The 19,736-nt window shown below is 56.0% G+C and overlaps 1 protein-coding gene across 6 annotated transcripts in view; it reads right to left on the bottom strand.

Moving 5' to 3' along the window:
* The window catches only part of UNC13A (unc-13 homolog A), an 86,919-nt gene that overhangs the window by 54,473 nt on the left and 12,710 nt on the right, over positions 1 to 19,736 (bottom strand). For 3 of the 6 annotated variants that reach the window (XM_038770656.1, XM_038770660.1, XM_038770658.1), the window contains exons 2-15: positions 16,325 to 16,354; positions 14,391 to 14,490; positions 13,861 to 13,978; positions 13,340 to 13,463; positions 12,872 to 12,945; positions 12,581 to 12,635; positions 10,337 to 10,372; positions 8,626 to 8,833; positions 7,876 to 7,983; positions 5,745 to 6,215; positions 5,307 to 5,406; positions 3,653 to 3,699; positions 2,754 to 2,832; positions 355 to 360 (exon numbers count right to left, since the gene is read on the bottom strand). In XM_038770656.1, the coding sequence (XP_038626584.1) occupies positions 355 to 360; positions 2,754 to 2,832; positions 3,653 to 3,699; positions 5,307 to 5,406; positions 5,745 to 6,215; positions 7,876 to 7,983; positions 8,626 to 8,833; positions 10,337 to 10,372; positions 12,581 to 12,635; positions 12,872 to 12,945; positions 13,340 to 13,463; positions 13,861 to 13,978; positions 14,391 to 14,490; positions 16,325 to 16,354 (1,556 nt within the window). The remainder of the gene's footprint in view (positions 1 to 354; positions 361 to 2,753; positions 2,833 to 3,652; positions 3,700 to 5,306; positions 5,407 to 5,744; positions 6,216 to 7,875; positions 7,984 to 8,625; positions 8,834 to 10,336; positions 10,373 to 12,580; positions 12,636 to 12,871; positions 12,946 to 13,339; positions 13,464 to 13,860; positions 13,979 to 14,390; positions 14,491 to 16,324; positions 16,355 to 19,736) is intronic. The other 3 variants (XM_038770661.1, XM_038770662.1, XM_038770659.1) reach the window with 2 other exon arrangements.

Raw genomic sequence — 19,736 nt, 5'->3', positions numbered from 1 at the left:
GGCCTTCCCCTCCTGGAGTGGGAGCAGTGGGTGATGAGCCCTGTGCCAGTGGGGAGAATTCACTCCACAGGCCCCCCTCCACAGATGTGTTGGGTCTCATGGGACACTTTCTGTGGGAGAAATCCTAGGAGCCTCATCAGGGAAACAGTACAGGGGGAACAGATCATTAGGATGTGGGGAGTATGGGTCTTTGGGTGGGAAGGACATGTTAAAGTTGGGGCTGGGGGAGATACAGGCCCTCTGTGGGAAGGGGTTATAGACCCTTGGGGAGGGGAGATAGGAGGATAGCAGGAAGGCCAGGTGGATGTAATGGGGTCAGGAGTCAGGCTGGATTCTGGCAAAGGGCACACTTACCATGGCCTTCAGGTGGAGGGGAGCACAAGGGAGGAAAGGAAACTGCATTAGTCTCAGGGAAGTCCAACATTCAGGTCCCACCATGCTCCCTTGCCTCCCCTAGGGCCCCCAGTCCCAGCCCAACCCCCTTGGCATAGTGGTTGGTGGGCAGGGCAGCAGAAATCTGGCATTAGGAAGAGGGCACGGGAGAACTGAATCCAGTGGGAGTGATGCCAACAGTGGGAGGCTGGTTCAGTTTGGAGGCCCTATCCCTTCCACCCCTGTGGATTCCATCTACATAAATGAGGCAGATGATGTGTGTGCGTGCGTGCGTGCTGCTGCTGCTGCTGCTGATTATGATATTTGTTAAATGCTTACTATGTGCCAAGTACTGTTCTAAGCACTGTTCTAATCAGGTTATCCCATGTGGAGCTCACAGTCTTAATTCCCATATTATAGATGAGGTAAACGAGGCCCAGAGAAGTTAAGTGGCTTGCCCAAGGTCACACAGCAGATAAGTGACAGAGCCACGATTGGAACCTGTGTCCTCTGGCTCCCAAGCCAGTGCTCTTGTCACTAAGTCACAGTGTGTGTGTGTGTGTTGTGTGTGTGGGGGGTGACCTGACAAAAAGATAACCCCAAACTCTTTCCCATCTGCCAGAAATAGTAAAGGAGGTAGTAAGGAGGCTCCTGGAGGGGAATATGGGGAATCAGGAGAGTAGAGAAAAATCTAGCTTCCAATTGTATCCTCTTAGGCCTGGAGTTGGCTGGGGATGGGGAAGGTTGGCTCTAAAACAAGACCTAGTGTTACTGGGAAACCACCAGACTCCAAATAGAGCATCTAGCTACACTAAGAGTTATGGGAGCCTCTCAGCCCACTGAGGAGGCAAAGGCCTGCCTTTCTGATGCTCTGGTCGGGCGCTAGGATGACTGGGCTTGCTGGACACATTGCTAAACAACAGGACCCTGTCATGAACTTGCTTTAAGTGAAAACAGGGCTTGGCCCGGCCTGTGGTGTATAGACTGTGAGTTATGGTAGTTGGCAGTACACCCACTAGCATTCCTGCCAAGGCTTCTGGGAACATCCAGAATAGGGAATGTGCTGTATCAGCTGGCAGTGCTGCTCTGTTTTGAGTGCTCGCAAAGAGGGAGGAGGTGTGGGTCTACGCTGTAAAGTATGTGGGAATTGGTTGTGTTAGCTGAGACTTGGCTTCCCCGAGACCCTGGGGAGTGAAGAGGAAACCATGAGCAAAACGGGAATTTAAAGGCAGTGGACATAGGAAGGGGGGAGGGCATTCACACTACACGCTGGAGGCTGGCAGGCAGGAGGAAAAAAAGAGGAAGAGGAGGTAAGCTCTGTTAAAAAGACAGTGGCCCATTCTGTGACCACACACCTCTTCCCCGCTGGTGGAGCTGATGAAGCTGCTAGTAATAAAAGCAGCCTGGGGTTCTGGGAAGTGGGAGATAGGAAAGGGTTAAGGAAAGTCTTAGCAGGGGGGCCAGGGAAAAGGGGAGGGAGGGACAGCAACCCACCAAAGAGGGAGGCCTCCCCCCTCACTCTGGCCTCAGCCTGTCTTCAGTCCTCTTTCTTCCTTTAGGCCTTTTCCCTTGAGTTCCCACCATGAACATGAAGGGGTTGATCCTACCCCCAGGTGCCCTAGTTGGGGCACCCTGAAGGCCCAGCAGGGCTTCTGGGGACCCTAGCCAGGCTGAGGCCAGGAATCGGCTTCCTCTTCAGCAATCACAGATCCTCTCAGCATAGTACTCTGGCTCGGAGAAGACAGGACTTCTAACCCAACTGCTCCCTGGAGGCACTGTGCCCAGCTGGCACAGAGCCAATCCTGCCTGCACTGGGCCATCTTGCAGCAGCTGGCAAGAGAACAAGGAAGCTGACCCAGAGGAAGGGCCAAAGCCGAGGCCGTGTCTTGGGGGTGGATTTAGGCAGGGGGAAGGGATGGGGCACAGGATTCGGGGGCTACTGCCCCAAGGGGGTCTCGCCAGGTTACTCAAGTTGCGGGGGGAATTTCTGATGTGGTTTAGTGTTGGGCATGTTGTCAGTGCTACGCAGCAATGTGACAGCCAGTGCCCTGCAGTGCCAGAGGCTGAGCCACAAGAAAAGGAAGGGAAAGTGAAATGACAGCAGCTGAGGTGAGAGACAGAGAGAAAGCAGCGGGGTGGTGGGGGTGGGTGGGGGGAGAAACAGAGATACAGCCAACCTAAATGGAAGCAGTCTTTAGCGGGTTCTGGAGTCAGAGGGACCAGGCTCCTATACGATCTGGGGAACCCTCTTGCCTCCTCTGGCTCCAGCACCAGGCCTCCACTCTCTAAGCCACCCCCTCAGGAGCAGAAGTGTGAGCAGCCAACACTGAACAAGGAGCAGGAGGTGAGAAGGGAGAAGGGGGAGGAGGGAGAAACCTTACCAGATCGCTAACTAGGGGGATGGGTTTTCTCTTGCGAATGTCGGGCATGCTGTCTATGATGATGAGACCGCCTCCTGGCCTGAAAGAGAGACAACAGAAAGTCACAGGGATCGGGGAACTGGAGTGTGGCTGGTGGAGTTTGGGGAGACAACCTGGAGACTGGCCTTTTCCCTCACTGGGGAATCCCTATAGTTTTGGATGGGCCAGTTCCAGCTTGGGGCTCCCCTGGGAGGGCTTGGGGATGGGGGAAGGTTCTGTTCCCATGGGCAGGTCTTGGGACATTGCAGGACCAAGGGAAATGAGGGAGTTGGGCCAGTTCTGGACCCCCACCTTGGGAATCTGGTTGCTCCCCCCACCCCCAGGGAATAATCTTGAGCCCATGGAACAGTGGGGTCTACCATGGCCTCTCAGGGTGCTCAGTCAATTAATCGGTAGCATTTGTTGAGATCAGTGGTATTTACTGAGTGCTTACTGTGGGCAAAGTGGGGTACCAAGTGCTTGGGAGAGCACGGTAGAACCAAAACTCACATTCCCTGCTCTCAAAAAGCTTACAATCTACTGGAGGAGATACGCTAGGGACGTTGAGCACTGGGGTCAAGGGGGTCCAGAGATTTGGTCCTTACCTAACCTATAGTCCTCTTTCTTCTGCCCCCTCAGGGCTGGGGGTGAGGTTTTCTGGGTGAGAAGTTGTGGTGGGGAGGACAAGGAGGGGCACCCACCTTCAGGGTTGGGTCTATGTTCTTCCAGCAGCTGGCAAGGGTATCCCCATCCCCTGTCTTACCAGCCCAAACCACCCCTGATGCTCATGTCCAGGGCTCCCTAAGCCCCAAGGGACCCTGGAGCAAGCAGCAGGAGGGCTCTGGAGACACTGACACCCACCTCGTTTACGGGCTACTCACCCGCCTTTAAACCAGAGGGATTTGGTCATTTCACCTTCTCCTCGGGCCTGAAGAACAGACAGACACACCTCAGTTAGCTGCTGAGAGAAAATGCGGAACGGAGCCGGGCAGAGGCCAAAGCCAGTCCAAATGGCAACTGGAATGTGCCAGGCCCAGGAAGGGATTTGCTGTCCGGTGGGACTCGGAACTTTGAACCCCCAAGGTTACATACTCCGGTAGGGCCCTGGAAGGACCACTGCCAGGAAGCAATGGGGATGGGGCAGATGTGGTAGATTCTGTGGAGCAGCTGGCCTGGAGACGGCCCACCTGAGCAGAGGACAGGAGGGCTTGTGTGGAGTCTGATCGCTGGTGTGGACTAGTGCCTCAGGGTAGCAGGGTTGGGGTGGAATGTCTGCTCCGGGCTTTTACTTCACATTAGTCTTGGTCATCAAGGCTTGCAGAGAGGAGGATAACTCTGGCTGGACCAGGAGCACCGCCACTGCTGCCCCCCTGCCCCTACTCCCAAGGCCCCTACCAGGTACAGCATTTGACAGTCCAAGGTTCCTTAACTGGCTCCAACTTAAGGAGCAGGATTCCCAGATGGGGTAAAGTAATGGACACCTTGGCAAGACTCCACCCCAAAGTGTCCAGAGGGACAGACGCCCCTTCTGTCTCTATGCACTGCAGCCTAGCAGGCAGGGAGGTGGACAAAATGACCTCTGGAAGAAGACCCTTCCAGCCTACGATCAGGGTTGTGGATCAGAGCTGCCCAGAGCAATGTTTTGACCCATCTCAACACTTCTTCACCATCATCCCTCTTTCGAGGGCAGGGGGAAGGGAGGGATATGGGTTCCCAAGGACCTTCTCTCCCCATCTCCTTTATTCCACTCAGGCATGTGCCAGGAGATCCAGAGTAGGCCTGCCCCATCCCACCCCACACCTGCTAGGCTGAGGGAGGGAGAAGAGAGCAGGAGAGAGGAGGAGAGTAGGCCCTTGCCCCACATTCCTTAGCCCACCATCGGCCCTCTCCCCACCTCCTGCTCCCTCCTGCCCCCCAGCCATATCCAGAGGGCCCCCAGAGCCCACACCTACCTGCATGCATGCCACCCACGGAGCCCATGGGGGGAGGCACGTACACGAGGGCAGTGATGATGGTGAGTAACTGAAAAGGGAAGTCACAAGGGAGGCGAACCAAAAGCCCAAGGCAAAAGAAAAACAAATGATGGAGGATGGACCCTGGGGAGGGGGCCGGAGCCGAACACAGACCGGCCCAAAAGAACATCCACAACTCAACTGAAAATCCCCAAATGAGGAAGGCTGGGGAGAGGGGAGAGGTCACCAGCCAGCGAGAGCCCTCAAAAGCCAGCCCAAACGCCACCCCAAAGCCCCAACCCTACCTTTAATCCTGACTCATAAACCAACCTCCCCGTTCTACCCTTAATACTGAGTCCCGACACAAAGCCCAATCCTGAACCCAACCCTCAAACCAACACCTCACTAAACCTCTATCCCAAACGCTGATTCTAAGCCCTGACCCAAACCCCAGTTTCTAGCTTTAATTCAAACCCAACCCCAACTCGACTGCCCACTGGCTGGGGACAGAGAGAGGGGAAGGGAGGGGGGCGGACCCGTGGACCGACCAGGGGGAGGGGTGGGATGGGGTGTGGGCACTCACCTCCTGGAGCTGCAGCCGCACTTTGTTGAACACCCTCAACCAGTTGGCTTTGGCTCGTGACATGGAATCCTGGCCCTCCTCATCCTCCCCAGCCCTGTAACTGAGATATCCCCCCCCACCCCGCCCCCCCGACACAACCATCACCAACCTGGACTCCTGTCAGGATTGGGGGTTAACATCCAACCTTCTTTCTAGCTGCCTCCCCTCCCCATGTCCCGCCCCCCCCCCCCCCCCCACCTCCCCACAGTTAGGCATTTTCCAGGTGCATTCCTCCCAAGACCAGGGCTGCTAACCCTTGGGCACCTATTGGGGAGACTGAGGCAGAAGGGCCTCCTCCATAGGCTGATCTAGGAAGAGAATCTAGGAGTCCTCCTCCCCACAGCAGTCCCCCACTGCCCGCCCCCTGAAGCAGGGTCTGCCTCTCCACCCGCCTGTTACCTCTCCTCTGGCTTAGGGGCCGCTGGTTCAGGGGTCCGCTCAGATTTTGGGGTCTCCTCTGTCACCACTGGCTCTGGCAACACCTTGGGTCCCTCAGGAGCTCCAGTGGGGATGGCTGGAGGCTTCTCTCCTAGCTCAGCCGGAGCAGGGGTTGGAGGAGGGTAGGGCTCTTTCCCAGGGGTTTCCTCCTCATCCTCCTCTTCCTCCTCCTCCTTGGGGTAATCTTCCTCATTCTCACTGTAGCCCTCACGGGTAAGGTCCTCCTCTTCGTCATCTTCCTCCCGATCCCAGCGGGGTGAGTCCTTGCGGTAGCTGACAGAGCTGTGGCAGGAGTGGTAGGAGTCTCCATCACGCTCTTCTTCAATCTCTGAGCCCTGCAGACTCTCATTGTCCTGGTCAAAGTCGTCGCTCAGCTGGGAGCTGCCCTGACTCAGCTCCCCAGAAGAGGCATAGCGGCTGCTGCCAGTTGGGCTGTGTTGGGGTCGGTTGTAGAGAGGCAGGGGGTGAGAAAGGGGACAGAGAACTGCTAGATGCATAAAGGTGTCTCAGAGGTGAGAGATTTGGCTCTACACAGCTGCCCGCCCCCTTCTCCCCCACCCCCACCAATCCTTGCCCTCAGCCCTGGACCGGGGGCTAGGCCCAATCAGGAGGTCACAGAGAGTGCTGGAATCACCGCGCTGAGGGTCGGGCAAGAATGGTTTTTGTGCTCCCCCTTCTTCCCCAACCCACCTCCCCGTCGCTCCTGCTGTCATCTTCACGCGGTCCTTCTCCTTCTCTTCCCCAAGCGAATATCCCACAGGGCCCAGTCACAGGCCAAGGACTCAGGCCAGGTTGTTGCCGAGGGGGGAGAGGGAAGGGGCATTTCTCTTCCAGGCCTGCCCCCGCAGGCACCTCCTTCTCTGGGTAGGGTGGCTATCTGTCGGACTTTCAACCCTACGGTCCAGTTTGCAGCTGGTCTGTCCCCTGCCCGGTAGCGATCCGGCACTGGTTGCCTTTGTGTCTGGTATTCTTATTTTTATCCTCCCTCCGTCCTCCCTCTGCCTCAATTCCTGACTCTGGGGCCAATGCCCCAGAAGCAGCGTTGATACTACAGGGACCCGGGAGCACAAATGCAACAGCTGTGGAGGGGTGGAAGGGGCCAATGGTACGGTTGGCAAATTTTCGCCACGGACCATTTCAGGTGCTTCCTCGTGATGCCCGTACGTAAAGTTAAGGGGTGAGCAAAGGGGCCCCATAGCCACGTCACCCTATGGGGGTAGGGGGGAGGGGATCAGCAAAAAAGTGCCCAGTGCTGAGCCTCCAAATCCAGGGCCAGCCGGCAGCCGGTAACAGCCCAGCCTCTCGGGATATTTTTTTTACCGCATTGCTGGACGGTGCTCACGTTTCCTCACTGTCCTTGCTCTCCCCCTGCTCTCGGGCCCCCCTTCATCCTACCACTTTCCCAGTTTCCAAGCGTGGCTCTTGGCGTCGGCGGCGGGCCCTCTCCCCACTGGCCGAAGGCTCCAGAACAACGAGGCAGGTGGATGAGGGGCGAGTGACGGAGGTGTGGATGGGGGCCGTGGGAGAACGGAGAAGCGCGGCATGCAGACACGGACAGGGCAGCGCGGGGGAGGCCGATACCACTTCTGCTGCCCAGAAGTTTGGAGTGTCCCCGGGATCGGGGCTGGAAGCCAGTCGGAAAGGGCCAGAGCTCAACTCGGGGTGCCCCCCGCCCTGCCCCCTCCCCTTCTTACCCCTGGTGGGGGGGGGGGAAGGGGAGGGGGTGGCCGGAGCCACCGCCCTTGTCTTTACTCCACTGTTGGATTTTTTTGTTTTCCTCCCAGCCCCGGATCCCCGGGTTCCCGAGCGGAGGCGGAGGGAGGGGAGTCGGGGACAGGGCCCAGCCATGGCTCTTGGGAAGGGAAGCGTCCTCAAGCTCCACTTTTGGCTGCCAGCTGGGGATCTGTCGGTCGGTCCCCTGATGCCCCATGTGGCTCCCCACTGTGGGCTCAGGGAAGGGAGGAGGGGAGGGGAGGTGGGCTGGGATCTGGGGGGCGGGGAGACGATGGGTATCGGCCTGACCCGGGTTGCGAAGACCAAAACCACAGCACTCTGCATAAGGCACAAGGCTATAGATGAGGTAGAGACCCACCTATCCGATAGGTCTAAGGAGTACTGGCGGCCGGTATGCCGGCTCGAGCCCGACGCGGACTCGGCGTCGCTGCGCCCATTTGGGGCAGAGTCTACGCTACTGTAGCATCTGCCAGAGGGGAGAGGAATATGGTCAGCACATCTGGCATTGTCAGGCCTGCTGGCCCTTCCTCACTGGAGGGGGCTGAGCCCCGGCTCTCCAGGCCTCGTGCCCGTAGAGGGGGAATTGGGCTGAAGCGGGGTTGGAGGTGTGGGGCGACCCTTTCGCCCCTAGGGGTGGTTTCCCCTTCCAGCCCCTTTGGTTTCATTCGCCTCTGACCCTGTGCGGGAAGCCTGGCACCCCTGGCCAGACCTGCTGACATCCTCAGGGTGCTCAAGTCCCCGTGCGGCTTGGCTCACCCCCTTCCTCACCCTAGCTAGACCCAATTCAGTCTCCATGGTTCCCTCAGCCCCAGGACCTTTCTTCTGGGACCAGGGTCTGTCCTCCTACCCTTGGAGGACAGTCCCAACGTTCACATTCTCCCTTGCCCCTCCCTCTGAGGCCCAGATTCTCCAAAAGCCCTAGGCCTCTTGCAGCCCCTGGTCTATCAAGCCTCAATCCTTTCCATCATGTTTCTCCCAGTCTCCACATCTCTCCCCTAGATCCTTTGACTTTCTCTCTCTCTCCTTCTCTATCCCATTTTCTCTGTCAGCCCTGCCCAAACTCCTGTCCCCCCACCCCCACCCTCCCTCGAGGCTCCTCCAGCGCTACCTGATGGGCCGCTGGTCGGAGAAGTCCATCTCATAACTCTGCATGGAATCGGTGTAGGAATCCCGGGAGCTCTGCTGGTGCCTCATGGGATACTGGTGGACAGAGGCATTGGGCTGGGAAGTGGTGTAGTAGGGGGGTGGGATACTGTTGCTAGTCTCGCTGCGATAATCACTGTCTCGATCATCCACGGCGCTGTCGGGATCCTCATCTGTAAGCCGATAGGGGAGGAGAGGGAATGGGAGGGCAGGGTAGAGAGCAAGGGTTGGACTGGGGTTGGCAGGATCCCCCTGCCCCCACCCCCGACAAGGAGAATCCTCAGAGCTGTTCAGTCTGCCGGATTCACACGGGAAAGGGTAGGGAAGACCCAGACCAAAGGCACTTTTGTGGATGGACAGTTGATACTGCAGATGCCCCGTTCTCTGAACGGTGCTGTCCGCTTTTGCAGCTCTGTCTATCGTGGGTGCTCCCTGAGCAGCCTGGGTTGGTGCCTTTACTGTGCTTTGAGAGCCCAGGCCGAGGAATCTTCTAGACTGTAAGCTCATTGTGGGCAGGGAATGTGTTGGTTATATTATTGCTCGTACTCTCCCAAGCTCTTAGTACAGTGCCCGGCATACAGTAGGCCCTCCATAAATACGATTGACTGATTGATCCATCTGAGCTCCATTGGGGGAGGCAGGGAAGGGGGGAGAATGCAAGCATGAAACAATTGGAGTGCCAAAGTCCCCTGTTCTTTATTTTAAGTACTTGGTTCCCTCCCAGGCCATCTGGCCTGATTCCTGAGGGAATGTAGGGCCTCTTGAGCACTGGCCCAGATGCATTCCAGATGCCCAGGGTGGGCTGGGCCCTGCCCCCAAGGTGTTAATCAGGGGTGGGAGGAAAGGAGGCATTGGAGTTGAGAGGAGTTTAGAATGTCCATTGGACCGGGCAGATCACGACCATCCTCCATCTTCCTTTCCCTCACACCCCTGGATCCAACCAAGGGAGATGGATTTGTGGAAAGGCTTTACAGGTCACAAGAGGGCCTCTCATCTCTGCTTCTAAACCATGCCCCCCTCGGGTGCCTAAGACTCCAGAATCAAAAGGCTGCTGAGGGCACAGTATCCCTACCACCTTCTTCCCCCATCCCACCTTCCCCACTTCCGGTCCAAGAGAGCTGCCCCTATGGGGCAGGGAAGCAAGGCTGGGTCTGCAGGGAGTTGGGGGGCATGCAGGGATGGGGGTGATGAATGAATAACAGGGGTTACTAGCACAGGAGATGGGAGGTGGGGAAGGGAAGTGGGGATATACAAGGGGAAGGGACCAAGAGACAGAAGTTCTAGCGGTCCCTGTTATGGGGTCAGGGGGAGCTCTAGGCCTGGTCTGACCCTATTGGAGCCTCTGCCATGGTTCCCTCACTTCCTTCTGCCGGTCTAACTTGTCCCCCACCCCCACCCACCAATGCCCACACCAGGTCCAGCTGTCTGGCCTCCCCGCTGACAGACTGCTCTACCCTGATGCAGCCACGGTGACAAGTAGAAGGCAGGACGAGCCCAGCTGGGAAGAACCACCGGCCAAGGAGAGGCAGGGCCAGGCTGACTAGCCCCAGCTGGCAAGACAGTTCCCTTGGGCTCCCCAGATCCCTCTAGTTGTGGAGGGCAGTGGGAAGAGATCCTCTGGGACTCAGATGCCACCCCACTAGAGCAGGCAAAGAGACAGGAGACTGGGTACTTACTCTGCTGCTCTCCCCAGCCAAAATAATTCCAGTTGCCTACAAAGAAAAGGGGCAGAGACAATAAAGACGGACGAGACCGCGGCAGGAAGGGCAGAGCCAGGGCAGGCAGGGACCTGGTGGAGCAGAGGGGCGGGGTGTGGAGACTGATCGATGCTCAAAGTCCAATGGGGTTTCCTCCAGCCAAGGCAGCTTCAAGGGTCACACTCTTAAGCCATCCCAGAACTGTCTCTCCTCATCCTGAACACACCCCATCAACCCCAACTTAGCCCCAAGTCCCCGCTCCATCACTCCTCTGGCTCAGCCTGAAGCCCCTTCCCACCATTCCTCCGAAGAGCCCTCTCTTCTGCCCAGCTCAGTCCTGAGCACAAGCTATCACCCTGCACCGGAGCCTAGCTGTGATTCCCTTGCCCTCTCAACCCCCTCAGCCCAGCCCCAAGCTCTCTTCGTTCGCCCAAATAGTCCTAAACTTCTCCCCCATCCCGACCCAGCCCAGCCCTAAGCCCCATCCCTGCAGCATCCCCCACGCTTCAGCCCCTTCCCCATAACAGCCCTCCGATTTCCTTGCCACTTCTGGAGAGGCCTGTAGTCTAGATCACAGAGTAAGTGATGGAGGGAGGGAGAGGGAAGACGGAGGGACGAGAGGTGAAGTGGAGGAGTCAGGGAATGGCAGGAAGGTTGCAAGTCTAGTCCTCTGGTTGAGAAAAATTTGGGATTGGACATGGGCCCAAGACTCGGGAGGGTGAGGTGAGTTGAGGAGAGGTGTATGAAATTGGAGTCTGTGTGACTCCTGTGTGGGTCTGTCAGCCCAAAGGCAGTGGGCAGCAGGTGGAAAATGGAGGTGGCTTCTGAGGGCACTGGGACCCTTCTAACTCTGCCACTGGAGCTGCCCTTGAGGAAGGTGTCTTCTCTGAGAGGTGAGTGCAAGGAAAGAGATGCAGTGCGGCGGGGGCCTAGGTTGGAGTGTCCTGGGGGAGACTTCTTGGGTCATTGCAGTCAAATTGGACCCCAGGATGGGCAGTGGCTTCTCCCCCAGGCAGCCTCATCCAGGACAGTTGCTCTCTGGGGTATCCCCCACCTCCAATTCTCCTCTGCCCTGAGCAGCCCTGAAGAGGTCAGGGAAGGTCAGGGTCAAGGCGGCTTGGGGCTGGAACCTGGAAACCCAGCTCTAGGATGTATTCCCTAAGGGTAGCTGGGCAGGGCAGGAGATGGGGTTGGGAAGGGAGGAGGGCTGCTGCTTTATGTCAATCCATTTGGCCTTACCCTCTTCTGGCCCAAGTCTCCTTCTTAGCAATTCACCCCTGCTGCTCCCTCCCTCACTTGTCTCCTCTGGTCCCACCCAGTTGGCACAAGTTCCCTCTCCTGAGTCCCATCCCCTGCAAGAAGACCCCGGTCTCAGTCTGCAACTTCCCAGACCCTGTGAAGCGGGGGAGGTGGGAGGTGGGTGGAGCACAAAAACAGGAGACAAGGGGGACACAGGAAAGAGGAAGATGGAGGGGGGTGGGGAGTGGGATACAAACTGAGGGGAGGGGGCTTTTCTTCAGTCAGCCCATGTGAGAAAGGGGTTCTACACTCCACCCAGCACCTGGATCTCTCCCGGCAAGTCTCCGCATCCTTCATCACCGTCCTCCTCCTGCTCCTCCTCCTCCTCCTCCTCAAGTTCAGAATTTCCTAAACCCACAGGGCAAAGCCCCACCCTCACCTGGAGTGGTGGGTGGAGGGGAGGAGGGGTGGTGGGTCTGGATCCATATTTGCCCAAGCACTTCTGCAGACTCACGGCCTCCCAGATGCGGGAGTGGATCTGGTGGGACTGTGTAGACACTCCCATCCGGCCAGCACCAGCCAAGGGGCTGTGGGCTTGGACGGGGCACCTATAGATCTGGGCTCTGGGGCCGGTGCAGTCAGGGCCAGGGAAAGGGGCTGGTTCCTGGAGACCAGGTGGCAGTCAGAGATCAAGCTGACTGTCTTCCCACCCCCATGCATATGCTCTTGGGCATGATGTCATGATGTGGGCAATAGGCAGAAAATATCCCTCTGGAGGCTTGATGCCCTCAGACCTGCTTGCTCACCACTGCCCACTCCCTGCCTCCAGGGCATTCAGGGAATTCAGTTTGGCCTGGCCTGAGGGCCGGGACACTAAAGAAGGATAGGGGCAGGAGTCTGAAAAGCTGCCACCTTTTTGGTGCCCTCTCTCGCTGAGAGGAAACACGGTTGACGATGCTACAGGAGAAAGAGAGGTGTACTTACAGCACTGAGAGCCAGGAACGGGTAGTGGCTTGTCCTGCTCCTCTTGGAATGAGTACTGAGGAGTGACCAGACAGCAGAGGGAGGGAGAGAGAGGGGCGGGGAGAGGGGGGTGGAGAAGAGCAAAACTCAGCAACAACAAGGGAAAGGTGGTGACAGGGCAGGGTGGCAAGGGGGTGACACGGGATTGAGGGCTTTCCATTCTCCAGGTTGCCCCAGGAGGGTCCCAAGCATGGCAAAGAACAGGGCCCAAGAGAGACTTGGGACTAGGCCCAAATCACAGCCCCAACTTACTTCATCTTGGTCCCGCATGGCATTGAGCTGCTCCAGCTTTTTGGCCCAGTATCGAGCCTCCTCCTCAGGGATGTCTGAAAACCAAGTTTACGGCCAAAAGCTCAATCAGTGGGTCCCCTCCAATCCCTCTGGAGGAACAAGATGGAGGAGACAGAGCAATCACCCAGACAAGGGTGGGAAGATCAGGTGTTTCTTGCCCATGCTTAATTTTCACAACCTATGGCGTGAAGTGAGAAAGGCCCACTGGGCACAGCAGGGCTTGGATGTTAGTCAAGGATGAGGACGGGGCCTCTCCTTCTAGGTCATTCCACCCCCCCACCCCCACAATCCTGCCCTAGGGATCCTGGGGACCCTCAGCCTGCTCCAGAGGATTGGGGTCTTCAGAAAACGATATGGTCATCCGGGCACTGGGCAAGCCGGAGGGCCCAACCCAAGGAGCACAGGGAGCTTGGAGGCTAGGGCACTTACCCAGGGGCAGCTCAAAACGGGTGTCCAGGAGAATGCGGTGGAAGGTCGGATCTTTGGTGCCACAGATCTCATTGTCAGTCATGATGACCTGGGAATCGAGGGTGAGCCACTCCCCAGGACCTTCCTAGGGTGAGGATCCAAATGCAGGGAGCCAAGGAGAAAAGCAGGAAAGAGTTTCAGTAATAGCCAAGGACTGAGAGCACTTCAGACGGATCCCCTGCACCACTCTGGCACCAGCGACTTCTGCAAAATACTTTTCCACCCAGTCCCTCCCCCTGCCCACGTCTCAGGCCATCTCCCCATTTGCCCCCCCCCACCCATTCCAGCTTTCCCTCTCTTAAGTGAGGGGCCCTTAAACCTCCACTTTCAATGGGCTGAGACCACAAACCGGGGTCCCCAGAGGAGCAGAGGGTGGGAGAAGCAACAGGCTGAGATTGTCCCCAGCTCATCTGGCCTCTGAGGTTTTGGAGCCCTACTCCTCCACACTGGGGTCCCTCCCCCTGCCCCTGGGGACCCCTCACCTCATTCGACTGGCGGATGGTCCTGAGTGGAATCCACACCGTGCCCACCATAGTGTCCCAGATGAGTCCCTTGTTCCAAACTTCCACCGTCAGGCCCAGGTCCAAGCGATTAATTTCACTGGGGAAGGGAGGTGGCGGGAGGGGAAGAGGCAGAGCAGCCATGTGTGGATGCCCCCACTCCCAAACCCAGCCTGCTTTATGCCTGCCCTTGGCAGGCCAAGGTTGGGTAAATCCAGGCCTGTGGCTGAGGAGCCCAGCCTGGCTAAGGGCTGGCCGAGTTGCTGGATGTGGTGTTACATGGCTGGTGGGTTTGGAGGGGAAAGATGGGGCAAGTCTGGTCCATGGAAGAGAGAGATCTTGAGGGGGAGACGGGGGGTCAGTCAACCATCTGCTTACTGGCCATGATAGACCCAGGGCTGGAGTGGCACGGGAAACAGGGCACTATGCCTCCCCAGGTCCTGGGGAGGTGACCAGTTTAGGGGCGGTAGGGGGTGGGCCATCTTGGGGAGGGGTGTTGGGCTGGAACTCACAACATGAAATCCTGCTCCCAGCATGGCAGGTTCCCCCGCACTGCGATAGTTGTGCTCTTGACATTTTGCACCTTCAGGGTCACGTATGTGTTGAATTTCTCTGTGGGATGAGATGACAAGCACAGTTGGAGGGACCGTCACTGGGAGGGGCTGAGAGTCACTAGAAGCCAACCCTTCCGACTGTCAGAGCCGCCGCTGCTCCTGCCCCAAGCTGGTTGGGGGGGGGGCAGGGGTTGGAGGGGGGTTTGCACAGTGAGTAGGGGTCCCTAGGAAACCTGGCATTGAAAGACTCTGGAAAAGGTAGCCTGGGCCCAAGACCACGTCAAGTCTATACCTCAGATCTCCCCAGTCTGAACCCCTCCAGCCTGAGATCCCACTTTCTCCCCCCATCCCAAATTCAGCAGCATCAACTCAACTGGTCCTGCAGCTCCAAAAAGACTCAACCAACCCCTTTCCCTATCTCCTGCTGCTCTGGTAGCTCAGAGCTACACCAGACTGCCATCCCTACAAAGGGGCCCACCCCCACTACCCCACAGCCAGATGGATTAGGCCTGACCTGCCTGGGAGATGAGGGTCCTTCTTTGCCCAGATGGGCTCCCTGATCTCTCTCCGTCCTCCCTGCCAGCTACTGGCACCTCACCGGTCCCTTCCTTAGCACTGCTGTTCAGGCTTTGCCTTTGTGGCAGAGAAAGAGAGAAGGAGCCCCCATGACTGCAGATGTTCATCCTGTGCCAGGGGCAGCACGGAGTCTGACTCTTCACCACCCCCATCTTATGGCCCACCTTCAGCCTCTGAGGTCACCACCAAACTGGGAGGAGCCAGACGGTGCGACTGGGAAAGGGGATTCCCCAACTCCCTTTCTGAGAAAGAGACGGGGTTCCAGGCTTGGGGAAGAGTTGGATCTGGGAACTTTTGAGAACTTGGCTTCCGTTGATTCTGGCCTGGAGGGCTGGAGGCACCATCTCAGTGGAGCAGCACAGAGCAGCAGTCTCCCTCCCTCCCAAATGCCACTCTTCCTCCAGCGTAGCCTTTCCCTTAGGGGCCCAGGACGGGGTCAAAACCCTCCCCTCTCCAGGCCTCTAGAGGCAGAAAGGTCCAGCCCCATGCAGAGCCCAGGCTCTGGTTTGACCCATGGATGTATGTTCTATCTGTGAACAGGTACTAATAATAATGGCATTTGTTAAGCACTTACTTTGTGCAAAGCACTGTGTGCCTGGGCTTACGTTGCCTGCTCAGGGTAGAGACCCCATGGGGCACATCAGCCATGCCCCCAATCTTCAGACTGGAGAGCAGGTGGGCCCGTGGCTTGCAACAGGGACTAGCGACATCTCCCTGGGGTTGTCCGGGGTGGACCCCATGGTGATGTGGCAGAACACAAGGACAAGCAGCCCATCAGTGCCAGTTCTCTTTCTTCTTTCTCCTCTTTCCCACCTCCTCCCCAGCTGTCACCCTGCTGGGCTATTTTTCAACTCCTTCCTTCTTGCAGGATAAGATTCCCTCCTCTGGCTGAAATGAAAGTGGGACACTGGGCTGGTGCTCCTTCTCCCCTCCCCAAGCCCCACTGGACAGGTCCCTAGGGGGCAAGCAGGGCATCAGGGAGAGAGCTGGTTGGGAGGTGGAACTAGTTGGGAGAATGGGAAGCACCCTGCACACCCTGGATTCCATCAATCAGTCAATCAGTCAATCCAGAGAGGATATGGGAGGGGAAGGAAATACCTGAAAAATGTCCCCTCAGATGCCAAGAAAAGAAGCTCTTTTCTCCTGCTTCCTTGCTTCCACCCCCAACCCCCACAGACCCATCTCCAGGCCCAGTGGGTGAGGAGAAAGAGGGAAGGTCAGTCAACCCTGGAAAGAGGCATTCGCCCCCTCCCCCAGAGCCCCTTCTTCTTGGGACCAAGAGGGGAGACAAGGAAAGAAAAAAGGAAGTCGCTTACCTTGCGCTCCGTCAAACTTAGCTTTTTTAACTGCAGGGAGAGAAAGAAGAGGTGGAGAGAGACACAGAGAGAAGAACCACATTAGTGGGTAGAAAGGAGATCAGAGGCACAGACCAGGGAGAGGACTGGAAGAGAGGCAGAGAGTGGCAGGCATCCAGACCCCACCCCCATGGCCAGGGGTGGCACCCTAAACAAGAACCGTATTGGCCAGAGACAGTGTTATAGTCACATCTCCTTGACTCTCCCAGAATGTTAGGCCGTTTGTTCCCCTTCCCCTCGGCCAACCCGGGCAAGTGTCTTGATAATAATTATATTATTGGTTAAGTGCTGGGCTAAGCGCTGGGGTAGATACCATCAGATCAGACGCATGCCATGTCCCATAGGGGGCACACAGCATAAGGGCGAGGGAGAACAGGTATTTCATCCATATTTTACAGTTGGGGAAACTTAGGCTCAGTGAAATGAAGGGCCTCTCCCCCTACTCCCCACTCCTCCGCACCTTTCCGGGCTGGGATAGCCCGGGCCCCTCCCCTGTTTTCCTGGTTGTCTTAGTAAGAGGGACCAATGTCCCCTACCCTCTGCCCCAGGGGTCAGTGACCCAGACTAACAAGATCTGCTCTGAGCAACATCGATGCAAATCCAGCAGCCTCCAATAACTGCACCTCCACCTCCACCTTCATCTGGAAAGGGCACCTTGCCACCTTAGCAGTCTACAGTCCTCTTCCCCAACCTCCTTCTGTCAAGTTTAGCTGTGAGATCTTCTGTCTCGAGGCTCTACCAGGAATTTGGGGGCTTGGACTCTTTTCTTCATCAGTCAATCAATCATATTTATTAAGCACTTACTGTGTGCAGAGCACTGTACTAAACACTCGGGAGAGTACAATGTAACAGAGTTAATAGACACGTTCCCTGCCCACAACTAACTTACACTCCCCAGAAAGAGGCTGAAAGTGGCCCTTGGATGGTCTAGACCTTTGGCACCAGCTTCAGATGGCTCAAATTTCCCAACTCTGGATGTTTAATCCAACGGCCCTGGAGAGCACTCTGGAAGGTTAAGTGAACAAGGGTGAGAGCAGCTTCCAAGTCAGAGCCACTGGCATGCTTGGGAGAAGGGCTGACTGGGCAACCCCACTGTTCCTGGAAAGCAGTGGCTCTCCTCTGACTCCATGTAGAAACTGGCATTAAAAACACAGACGGACAAGGGAGCAGGCAACCTCCAAAGCCAACGACTGAGGAAAAGCCAATAGGGCTGAGAAGGAGTGTCTTCAGTGACTAGTAGCTGTCAAGGAACATGAGGATAGGCTCCTCTTAGCGTTTCCCAGGGGTTATCTGATCCATCCCCCTGCTTATGGGCAGCACTGCATCTAACCGGTCCCAGATGGACCGGCGTCTCTTCACTCCCACTTTTCCAAGGAATGAGGTGTTTCTGCAAATAAGATCCATCTTTATTTCTGCTGTCACCATCGATAGGCCTAAAACCCATGTCTTGCCAGACCTCTTGACAACCCCAGCCCCAGAAATGTTGGCCAGTCAACATTTCCCTCAGTACTCCTAGCACTGCTATCCCTCCAACTCTCTGCCCACTCCCCCAGCCCTGACTCCCTTCTGAAGAGGGACTAGATTAGAGATGACTGAAGCCAGGTGGGCTGGTATGAGAAAGATGGACCAGAGAATGGAGATCTTGAGACAGTGTGTGTCTATGTATACAGATGTGTGTTTGTGACACAGTAAGGGAAAGGAAAATGGGTTGGGGTGTGTGTGTGTGTGTATGTGCTTCAGTGTCTATTTGGGTATCTGCATTTGGGTATGTCACATGGGAAGGAGAGTCTGGATGTGTGTCAGGAGGAATGAAGCTAGGTATGTGATTTTGGGTGTTCCAGTGTGAGTGTGTGGGTCAGGATGCTGGCTGTTTGTGTGTTGGTAAGGGTTGTGAGTGAATCATGGGTCAGTGGGTGGGTTGTCTGAGAATGCGAGTTTGGAGGTGAACGTGTCATATTGGGCTGGAGTTGTGCATGGAGGTGTCAAGGAATGGGTTTTTTGCCATGAGTGATAGTGTTGTGTGTGTTTCAGGTTTATACCTGGGTGGGGGTACTGGGGGAGAGAGGAATGAATGTGTCAGGTATATTCCAGGCAGTCAGTATCAGGGATTCAGGGATGGGGCTGTGTCAACATGCACGCATGTCAGGGTGTGCATGTGTTGGCAGCGTGTCTGGGTCAAGGGGTGTGTCAGTGGGCAGGGATCAGTAGGGAAAGCCAAACTGTCATTGTTTCACTTGATATGAGTTATTCTGAGAATCAACAGCAGCTGTCTGAAGAAACTGTGTGTGTAGACAGTTAAACAGCACAGTAGAATGAGAGAATATTAGAGACATTACATAGCTAGCTTTTATGCAGCTGCATGTATCATCTTTCTAAAATGCTGGTCAGAACACATCACTCCCTTTTTTGAAAACCTCCATTTCAAAGCACAAGACACATTGTCCCCTCCTTCAGAGTCCTCCTAAAAAATGTATCTTTTCTCTATCACCACTTTCCTGGTTAGGCCAACCCCCTCAGCCATGGCCTATTATTTATATCTCCTCCCCCAACCTTACATATCTGCTCTCTACACCTGCTAATCCCCAAACTCGCTGTCTTTGTTCCTCCCAAGACAACCTTCTAGCTGTACTTCACTCTTGATTCTCCCACCTCTGACCCCTTACTCAGGCTGTTCCCTCCTTCCCCACATCAGACAGACCACATTCAAATCCCTCCTAAAATCCCATGTTCTCCAACGAGCCTTCCCCAGGTGATTTCCCAGCGCTTAGAACAGTGCTTTGCACATAGTAAGCGCTTAATAAATGCCATCATTATTATTATTATTTCCCAGGACCTTGAGCATTATTATTATTATTACACCTGTTAAGATCTTACGATGTGTTGAGCACTTTTCTAAGCCCTGGGGTAGACACAAGAAAATCAGGTTGGACGCTGTCCCTGTCCCACATGGGGTTCACAATCCAAGTAGGAGGGAGAACAAGCTAATTGAATCCTCGTTCTACAGATGAGGAAACTGAGATGCAGAGAAGTGAAGTGACTTGCCCAAGGTCACACAGCAGGCAACTGCAGAGTTGGGATTAGAAGCCAGGTCCTCTGACCCCCAGTCCTGTGCTCTTTCGGGTAGGCCATGCTGCTCCATATCATCCCTTCAGCCAACTCTAGCACTTATGAATTTATTGACACCCTCTTTAGCACTTATGCATATATGTCTGCTCGATTCATTTATTCTGATCACTCTAGTTGTCAATATTTTTATATCTGTCTCCCCATTAAGAGTGTAACCTCCTTGTGGGCAGGGAATGTTTCTCTTTGTTTTCTGGACTTCCCAAATGCCTAGTACAGCGCACCGCACCAATAGCCCCTACCTCTAGTC

This window comes from Tachyglossus aculeatus, chromosome X2, assembly GCF_015852505.1.
Source record: "Tachyglossus aculeatus isolate mTacAcu1 chromosome X2, mTacAcu1.pri, whole genome shotgun sequence".
In the NCBI taxonomy this organism is placed as follows: Eukaryota; Metazoa; Chordata; class Mammalia; order Monotremata; family Tachyglossidae; genus Tachyglossus; species Tachyglossus aculeatus.
Note: the sequence above shows the minus strand (reverse complement) of the source record. Positions and strands in the feature narration are given on the sequence as shown.